This window comes from Nematostella vectensis, chromosome 6 (assembly GCF_932526225.1).
Source record: "Nematostella vectensis chromosome 6, jaNemVect1.1, whole genome shotgun sequence".
Lineage (NCBI taxonomy): Eukaryota > Metazoa > Cnidaria > Anthozoa > Actiniaria > Edwardsiidae > Nematostella > Nematostella vectensis.
Window position 1 is genome coordinate 14990549 of NC_064039.1, and position 10397 is coordinate 15000945.

At 37.8% G+C, this 10397-nt stretch overlaps 1 protein-coding gene across 6 annotated transcripts in view; it reads right to left on the bottom strand.

Annotated features, from left to right (window-relative positions):
- The window catches only part of LOC5515158, a 35141-nt gene extending 24744 nt beyond the window's left edge, over nt 1–10397 (bottom strand). Inside the window, exons 1-9 of one of the 6 annotated variants that reach the window (XR_007311833.1) lie at nt 10248–10397; nt 7978–8192; nt 7537–7647; nt 7382–7442; nt 3947–4210; nt 2555–2956; nt 740–861; nt 417–475; nt 202–344 (exon numbers count right to left, since the gene is read on the bottom strand). Coding sequence is in view for 5 of the 6 variants with exons in the window: in XM_048728493.1 (XP_048584450.1) it covers nt 202–344; nt 417–475; nt 740–861; nt 2555–2956; nt 3947–4210; nt 7382–7442; nt 7537–7557 (1072 nt within the window). In the remaining variant the exon portion in view is untranslated. Of the gene's footprint in view, nt 1–201; nt 345–416; nt 476–739; nt 862–2554; nt 2957–3946; nt 4211–7381; nt 7443–7536; nt 7648–7977; nt 8193–8802; nt 8975–10247 lie in introns of those variants that run through there. The other 5 variants (XM_048728493.1, XM_048728494.1, XM_048728490.1 and 2 more) reach the window with 5 other exon arrangements.

A 10397-nucleotide genomic window follows, 5' to 3' on the forward strand; every position in this document is an offset into this window, starting at 1 on the left:
GCTAATCGTCCTTGGTATAGCACAGATTTAACCTGGTCGAGTCTAAATCGAATTGAAATTGTTTGATTTGTTTAAACCAGCAATGTAACGTCCCTGTTTATCCAAAAATACATGCGCTATTTGTACAATAAAGTTCATTTTTAGTAGAGTATATTTTAACACTTTTAGCCTCAGAGCGAGTAAAAAGTAAGGAGCTCTTACTGTTATCGAGAACTGGGATGACTGTAAGTACGTTGATCCGATGATCTCTGTAAAGCGCCCCATACAAAACATTGTACTCTGACATCGTGACGTCAGATGCAAACAAGATGGTGAGGTTATTGTATACTTGTGAGGAAACATTCCTGAAACAAACAGAAAGCATGTAAATAGAGTGAAGGGAAATTCTAGTCTAAATGATAGCTACTTAGAATTACCAAAAGCTGTGACAAATGGCTTCTTGAAAAGATGATATATTTCTAAAAAGGTGTTGAACCTGCAAAAAGAAATATTATTATCAACACACCAGTTTATATTTTTATATAAACTGAATATTATTTTAAAAATACAAACGGCTCAGCCTCAACTAAAAATTGGAAGTTCTTGTAAAAAAGTGAAGTTTGTTATCCTCACATTGGAAACCTTATTTTAAATAATTTCTGACAGATATTTTGAAGAGGGGCCACTATACCGTCCTCATGTCATGGAATACTAGTCAATTCGTAAGGCATACAGATCGGTACAGTGAGCGTATACTTACGCTAGAAGTGATAAAAGAACTCTGGCTGATGAATAAACTACTGGTAGAGTTGCTGAGGTCCATATCCCATGTTAAATAAGGCAGCCGTAATGTAGCGATTATAGAGTATCCCGGCATTTCGGCTATGGAGATATTCAATTAATACAAGAAAACGTTAATATAAAAAACAAGCGCAATGTCTATAATTAGATATTTGACATGCAGTTCCTATCTAAGGTTTAGAGTCACTGCATGCACCGAAGATGGCACGACGGTGCATTGTACGTTACTTCATGACTATTGTCAACCCATCACACTACAGTTTATCTACGGTACCTGGGGTTCCTGATAAAAGGTACGGAAAGCAAGACACTTCACCAACAACCACAAAGGCTTAAGGGTACTACTGCTGTAATTTTGTAACTATATTACGGACGCGTGGATATCCGTAATAATGAGAGTTGATTGTACGCGCGTACCCAGGATTGGCTGAGGGGGCTCGCAGTCATAGGTATCATATGAAAATAGCATAGTTTTTGAATATTTCTTAATAAGAAATGGCCAAAGGGGGAGGGGGGCACACTAGACTAAGGTCCTAAAAGTGTCCGTGAAAGTTAGGGTTTACTGTATTACGAACGCTAGACTAAGGTCCCGAGGGTGTCCGTGATAGTGAGGGTTGACTGTATTACGAACGCTAGACTAAGGTCCCGAGGGTGTCCGTGATAGCGAGGGTTGACTGTGGGTTTGTTGTGTTCTGCTCCCTGCATTTTACAACACCCTTGCTATAACAGTCCCGAGGGTGTCCGTAATAGCGAGGGTTGACTGTGGGTTTGTTGTGTTCTGCTCCCTGCATTTTACAACACCCTTGCTATAACAGTCCCGAGGGTGTCCGTAATAGCGAGGGTTGACTGTGGGTTTGTTGTGTTCTGCTCCCTGCATTTTACAACACCCTTGCTATAACAGTCCCGAGGGTGTCCATAATAGCGAGGGTTGACTGTATTACGGACACTAGACTAAGTTCCCGAGGCTGTCCGTAATAGAGAGGGTTGGCTATGTTACGAACGCTAGACTAAGGTCCCGAGGATGTCCGTAATAGCGAGGGTTGACTATATTACGAACACTAGACTAAGGTCCCGAGGGTGTCCGTGATAGCGAGGGTTGACTATATTACGAACACTAGACTAAGCTCCCGAGGGTGTCCGTGATAGCGAGTGTTGACTGTATTACGAACGCTAGACTAAGGTCCCGAGGGTGTCCGTAATAGCGAGGGTTGACTATATTACGAACACAAGACTAAGGTCCCGGGGGTGTCCGTAATAGTGAGGGTTGACTATATTACGAACACTAGACTAAGTTCCCGAGAGTGTCCGTAATAGCGAGGGTTGACTGTATTACGAACTCTAGGCTAAGGTCCCGAGGGAGTCCGTGATAGCGAGGGTTGACTGTATTACGAACGCTAGACTAAGGTCCCGAGGGTGTCCGTAATAGCGAGGGTTGACTGTATTACGAACACAAGACTAAGCTCCCGGGGGTGTCCGTAATAGCGAAGGTTGACTGTATTACGAACGCTAGACTAAGGTCCCGAGGGTGTCCGTAATAGCGAGGGTTGACTGTATTACGAACACAAGACTAAGCTCCCGGGGGTGTCCGTAATAGCGAGGGTTGACTATATTACGAACACTAGACTAAGTTCCCGAGGGTGTCCGTATAGCGAGGGTTGACTGTATTACGAACACAAGACTTAGCTCCCGGGGGTGTCCGTGATAGCGAGTTGACAGTACACTACCAGTCTATAGCTCGTCGCGGCACGAGTCACGCCTTGCCTATCATACATACCTTTACGCCCGACAGACACCGATAAGGATCCTATTAATGTTGGGGATGGAGTAATTGCGTCTCTCGATGCCGACGAGATGCCACTAGCAGGTGCTGTTAAGTTCACTATAAGGCTCCTTGACATAACAGAGGACGCTGACAGCCAATAATTAGAAACAGTTTTGCTCAACACTGTTGTAATCCCAACAGAGCTACTTGTTCTGTCTGAAACCGTGACGGTTGGTTTTTCTAAAGTACTTTGCGCTGATGCAGTACTTAGATGATTGACTGTTTCCTTGGAAACGTTTAGAGTTCTTGTTGCTATGGTACTTGCTGTTTGAGTAGTTAAGGATGACATTATCGTGTCTGTTGATCTGCCAGCACATGACTCGGAGACGTTCAACGCTAAAAGATGAAAAGTTTCTATGGATAAAATAGAACTATGATAAAAAAAGGCACAAAAGCTATAACTAACTGGGTTACATTTTTTTTGGATAATCTGCACAATTGTAAAGTTTATTACATTACAGCAGAAAATTATTTCGGTTTCAAGGACATCAAATTAGGGCGCTTTTTACATATTTCAGCGTATTAGGTTAGAAGGAATAATAATAAGAAAAAACTCTAAGGCAACGAAGTATTTATATAAGCAAATGGTTTAAATAGATTTAGTTATTCGTTTCTTATGCATAATTTTGCATAATTTACACATTACAAAATATGATGAATAGCGAAATGCCATTGATTTGTATGTATTAAATGGTGTCCAAAATTTTACTTTACTTTAGATTTATATAAAATTCAGCGTAGTTAGGATCCACAAATATTTATATCTTACCGCATGTCTAGATTCCTAGCTTTGTAATTTCTTACTTTTGTTTAACTCATTTTCCAGATTGCATAAACTTGGCGCCATCGGCTACGTCTAATGCTTGATAAGATTTCTTTTCATTTTACAAAATTACAAATATATCATTACTTTCCTTGCATTCCTGACACTCTTTTCTGTAATTTCTCAGATTACCGAAATGGTCTAAAAAGCTTGCATTTATTATTAAAAGTCCAGGCGAATGGGCTGCTACGTAATAGAATTTGAAGAATCCATGTAGTCAATCTATTACATCCAAAGATTTCAATATCATATCAAATAAGCCTATCCTTTTAAAAGGACCAAATATAAAACTAACTAAAAAAAAAAGGACTTTTGCAGATTTTTCCCCAGACATGTTGCACAGTATGAATACAACTTTAATAATAGAGTAACAATATTTTGGTCGCCAGGATTGTTGTTTGTCTTTTACAAAGGATATTATGAAAGACAATGAATACTCCCAGTAAATACAAGAAATGTCCTATTCATTTTCCCCTGTATGTTGGAAGAGACTGACAATGGCTGGATGTGGATAACAGCACCTGTTAGACTATACAATCTTGTTCCAGTCTCCTTCTGTAAATCATCATTGCATAGATGTGGCAGGATTAAACACTTCCCGGAGACAGAAAACTGAAAGGCTCCACACTCGAATGCTTTAGATTTCGACAATTCCACACAGAATTTCGCACAGGTCTCGAGGGAAGGAATTTCAAACCATGTTCCGCGTGTTACCAAACTGGTAACGTTGTGCTGAGCTGTGAACTGTGCCAGAAAAATCTCTGGCAATAGTGCGACTTCATTTTCTGTGGAACAGAAAAAAATGAATTTAGCACTGCAATTCACTTACATAGGACGCGCGCTACCGTGGCCATCTTGCCATGCTATGCCCTAAACTAACCACCGTTGATTTTGTCAAAAACACAAACAACCGCGAATGACCCTGAACGAGAAAATGCATATAGACAATATTAAAAGCACACTACAAAAGTAGGGCATAGGTATAAACTCCGTCAAGTCAAATTTTGGCATTTTTTTATCAAACTCAAAATAAGCTGCTATTTGATATCGTTTTTAAAGTGTAATCGGTTATAATTTTTTCCTAACATGTGCATAATAGAACTGTCATGCGTGTGTTACTCTTCGACAGAGTCATTACTCTCTTATTGTGAGCAAGGGCAATTTGGGAATAGGGAGAAGGGGTAATTGTGGCTAAAGCTGGAAAAGAGAGACGCACAACACTGGTCTCGTTTCTGCAGTTACCTGCGTCCTGACTAATTCTCGATGGCCGGGAAAATCTGCCAACATTTAAGGCATTTCGAAAAACTTTTTAAATATCAATTCATGCGGTTGAAAAATGTTTTAAGGGTTTAAAATGCGTAGGATAAAAGTGAAAACGAATGAATGAAAATTGAAAATTTGTGCACTAACACCGATAACCACCGCCCATCCAATATTGAATGGACAATCGTTTCTTTTTTTAAAGCGAGATGCTCAGCGAAATGGAGCGACTACACCTCCTTTTCGTTCACTGCTTTTTATTCATACTCAAACTTGGCATACAAATCCGCCCGATCTACCACGAGTCTCCCTGCTCGAACTCAGGACCCCTGGGCCTAAAGAAACAGGCGTGCCATGCCAACAGTATACTCTGCCAAACAAAAACTAAAAAGAATATGTTACACACGTAATTTTCTTTTTATTCGCAACGCAACAAATATTGTATTGCAAGTTGCAGGAAATATTGCCTCGTCTAACATGGCGTTTACTCTTTTGTAACGGACGGTACAAAAGGTACAAGGTACAAGCAGACCCTGAATGGTTTAAAAAAAGTCATTAAAACTGGCGCAGTTATACTCTGATGAGGAAATTATCGGTTAAGTCTCCCATACTGATGGCGTAAGCCTTCAATTAGATAGCTTGATAATGAGCCTGGGTTGTGGGAATCTATCTGTGATTTACTAGTTATGATTAAGTGTGGGATCAGATAATCCTAATAACCCCACCGCAAATGCACCCATTAAAAAAAAACAAATACCCCTATTGAACACCCAAAAGGTCCCCCAAGTTGCACGTACAAACAACCAAGCCTGAAGACAGGAGCAAAGAATGGCAAAGTTAAAATAGTAAGGTTGTATTAGCTTATGTTTGTTTGATTTTTTTTTTGCATTAAGGTTCCTTTTGAAATATGAAACAAAAAAAGTTTTTTTTTTTTGTTAGATAATCTTTTCTTGAGATATTGAAAATTGTAAGACTCTTGATTTGTCTGAAATTGCCCAATTTGGGCAAAAATTACTACTTTTTCATGATTTATGGCAACTTTGATCTACCAAAAGGTACCAAAGCTTATTTTGTTTTATATTACACAAGGAAGCTCTAGGAAAAAATCAAGCCGATGTACGCTGACACTCCTGTGGAGTCTGAAACCATTTCAGAGGTTATAATTTTTGAATATGCAATTTCTAAGAGCGTCTCGAATTGCTATGTTTTGAATGTGCTCGCCGTGGTCGCGATTGGCGCTTTATCAGACCACGACGACCTACAGTTAACCGACGCTAAGCACGCTGGTTGCGATCTAGAGCTCATTTTGCCAATAGAAATTATACTATTAACTATTATACTATTATACTATTAATAACTATTATGGCTACTAGTGTTATAAGTTCACCGCCAGCCTATAAGAAGTTCAGTGAACGACTGTCTCAGAGAGCATGATTTTTTTTCAATTATTCTATTATAACACGATTATAGCATAAAAAGAAATATAATAAAAAGACGGTAAAAAGACGTTTCCTTTGCTTTTGAACAATATTTAATTTTTCGTGATTTTACAAAGCAAAGAAAATAGGATGAATTTCGTTCTGGATGGTAAGTTTCTGTCCATGTCCTTAATTTACTTGTTATTTTAGTTTTATTCGGCAAATAAATATATTATTGGGTAAATAATCACACAAAGCTTTAAAAATTTGCCGCGATTTTTTAAAGCGCGTATCGGTCCCTTTCGATAAGCTGTTGCTATGTTTTTAGCTTTTACCTTATCTTGAAAAAATATGAAGAAATGGAAGCTTGAAGAATACGATATCCGACACACTTAATAGGCTAGCAAACAACCTCAGCGTGGAAATATTGAGGACAAATTAGCAAAAAGCAAATAGTAATACCACGAGTTTAATAACAGTGTCAAAAATAGGATAGCTTTTTGTCGTTCGTCACTTCGTCACACGTTGAATCTGCAAACTGACTAAGAAGCTTTATCATAAGATACCTCGGCGGCGGAAGATTTCGACGTTATAACTTGATGAAGAGATTTTGAGTGTTCCTTCTGACAACAGCTTGCTTTTTGGATTCTATTAGGGTTGATGACGAATATCTTTTAAACCGAATCGATACGATTGGAATATGGGGAGTTCGACACATTTCCGGAGTTTAGATATATGACGGAAATTTAAGGTTGCCTAAGCTAATGAATGCATTAGTCTGCACCGCAAAAAAGGGGATTTGACACCCGTAAAACAACTACACAATAGAAAACAAAAAAATGGGGAATTAAACACGCAATGTTAAATAGAAAAATTGATTCCAATACATTAATGGAATTACACGATTCTTTATGCAATTTTTGCTGCATGGGAAACTGTTTCTTTGGAACACCAATTACTGAGCTGTAATTGGACCACTGGTAGTAATAGGGCTAAAATTCGCCATGTCTAGCTAGCGAGTGTTTAATAAGCTTTCTTTTAATTCAAAAGTTCATAAAACCCCAAATTTTTTTAAAATCTGCATCCAGTCTTTATGCAGCGTGCGAAACAAGCAGCACATTCAAAATTACCGGTTGTTTCGAAGTAAATAGGGAAATATATTAGATACTTTTTAAACCCTGCGGCTATGAAAATGATCGTTTTTACCGAGAACGCGGAGGTGGCTTTTACAGAGTGAAAACTGTACTAATTATTAGAAGTATTATACTATATACACACCTGGACAGAAGTTCTTTGTCGACGCGACTATTGAAATAGAAACTACAGCAGCTACCAGTACCTGGGAAATAACAATGAAAATGTTATTGCGCAAAAGCACAGACAAATAAATATTTGCTTTTTTGTCAATGTTCTCAAAATCCCAAAAACCTCACCTTAATCGCCAAGGGAGGCATTCTCCATGATTTGGTCTCTACTCACTTCAGAGTGTATTTTCTGATTTCCTGTTTTCTTGCGTCGTGTCCTTTCAAGCCACACCAGCAATTCTACGACCGATCATTTTGTAAACACTCACTGCTTAGCGTTGAATTAAAAATTAAAGAGGACAAAGTACCAGCCGGAATTAAATTGTCTGACAGACTAACAAACTGTAATTCGTGGAATAATGCAGCACTTAGCCCGCAGGCTGCGCTCTTTGCATGTTTAAATGCGCTCAATAGCGCAAAAAGAAAATGTGATCTCAACACAAACCTCAAGCCAAGTACTATTTTATCACGTTACCCCTAATGTCTCTGTTTTTATATTACATTAACTATTCTCAGACTTATGAAATTCACTTACGGGGTGTGCAATAAATAAACATAGAGAGAACCCACCATTGAATATGAGTCGCAGTAGAACCGTAAAGCATCTTATTAACAGCTCACCCTGGTCGTATATCGGCACTGGACGCCGAAACTCGCCGGCGAAACTCGTCTCCGGTTGATTTTGTTATCGCGTTGTTTCATTCAAGGTTAACTCTGCTTGTCGACAATTATACGGAACTCGATGAAGGATGTCACAGAGAAAACATGGATCGCAGTCTTTTTTACTAAAAAGAGAATTTGGTATAAAAAGAAAACCTTGAATTATTTACCCAAGAATAACATCTGAGAAATTTGAAAGGATAGAATATATATATAAAAAAAGATAAAAAAACGTCATCAAAATCTAGAAAATTCTAACTTTAAATGCAATGCAAAAAACTCTTAAGAATCATCTGAAACAATTCATGGTGACGTGTTCAAGTAATGCTAGATATTTTTCACTGAAATGATTTCGAAATTTAGAAAACTCATGTCTGTCTTTATACAACAATTTATTGATGTGTTCAAGTGAACAGCTAATTTGCCGTTAATAAATTTCGTAAATATTTAGCCCGTAAATAAATCCTGTTTACGTAACATGGTTCGAGATTTCGTCCTGTCACGATCTAATGGATAATATATAGAACGTGTATGGTGGTATCAAAGTGATCATTATTTAAAAAGCTTGGGCTGAGCGTGCGGGAAGAGAAGCAACTTAAAAATAAGAAAAGTAGCTTTCAATCAAATAGTGTATATTTGAGAAAAGAAAGATCCTCGATAATTCCCATGCTTTTGAGTTAATCCTGTTAGATTTGCGCACGAGTTGCGTATGTGATATTAGACTACACTTTATACCTTTGCCAAAATCCATGTGCCAATATCCACTACTTACACTATCCTTTTGTAAATCATTCAGTCAATGGTGTTTCTTTGGGATTAATACCGCTGTATAGAGTCTCGTATTCGAGCAAACCCATAGTACTTCACTCAAATACATTTACACGGCTAAAGGCTTAATCCGACGCTCATTATGGCTATCATTTTAGGGTTTAAATTGATATTGACGACACGAGATTGCAGCTGAAGACACAATTGGTCAATCTTTCGCAATAAGAAAGTAGATACCATTTTTTTTAATTCTGTGATGACAAGAGCGGGTTGCTTATAAATCCGGCTGATAATCCCGATGTTTAAAACTCAACACGCTAGAGACTTTAGGTAGGAAATAGTACAACACGTGGAATAAAACTTTTGGTGAATGGCCACAAGGCATTTGCTGTTTCTACTCGCGATATCTAGTTTATGCTAGAAGGAATGATATAATGAGTAAAATGATATATCACGAAAAGCTTGCTTAGTGCAAATCCACCTAATCGTAATCACAAGAAGTTCTGTACAATCCATCTCGAGCACAACCTAAACAAAGAGTATTTCTTGAAGGGTATTTGGAGGAAAATTGATTAAACTCTGGCAAGCCCCTTCTTCGTTAAAAAGTGATCACTTATGTATTTAAATTGAAATAGCCCCTAGGCAAAAACATCTAACGAAAATAAAAACAAACAACTTAAAAGGTACTTCAAACTCTAATGTGAATTTTCAAACGCTAATGTGAATTTTCTATAATTTCTTGCTTTTTACAAATTGCTCTGTTGCTGTTTCATAGGAGATATACATCTTCATGTTGAAGTCGACGTATGCACATTCAGCAAGCAAGGTCGATTCAAGCATTCGTTATAGATGGACGCTTGGCACCACGATGGGTATCGCTATTGTTTAGGGTCATTTATTTCGTGGAAATCTCATTTTCTAGTTTAATTTTTTATTTGCCCCTTTTTTACATATTACTTTTCCCTTTCATTTTTAACATGATTGAGAAAAAAAAATTTAAAGCACGATATCGCAGAGCCACCTCGGATGTCAATTCTTAACCTAAAACAAACGAAAAAAAACTCGGAACGTTTTCATGTTTTAAGCTTTAATAAACGTCAAATTACCAAGTTTATAAACCTTATGAGTAAGCTATACGTTTCTCTGTTTTAAAACGACACAAAAACGTCTTCTACCTGTCAGTCATTAAACAGTGTTGCTCTCTTTGATCGCGCTTTTCTAATGATTTAAGCATAAAGTCTAGCCCCAATAATGCTTAATACGTTTCATAAAAAAATATCATTAATATTGTGTATGGTTGAAGTAGCTTAGTTACGTTAGATATTATTAGAACGTGATTAAGATATCTTTAAACAAATACCATGTATCATTCAGAAAAAAGTAAAGGAACGACGGACCTAGCAAGCGATTACCTTGAGTAAGTTCCTAGTGTAAGCGGTCTGTTGAAGTTTGGATGCTTGTCCTCTCAATACTGTCTGATAATTACTAACAAAAAGCGATTTCTCACTCCAGTAGTTCGTAAAATTTGTGACGAGGAAACATAACTAATCACTCATTAGCGC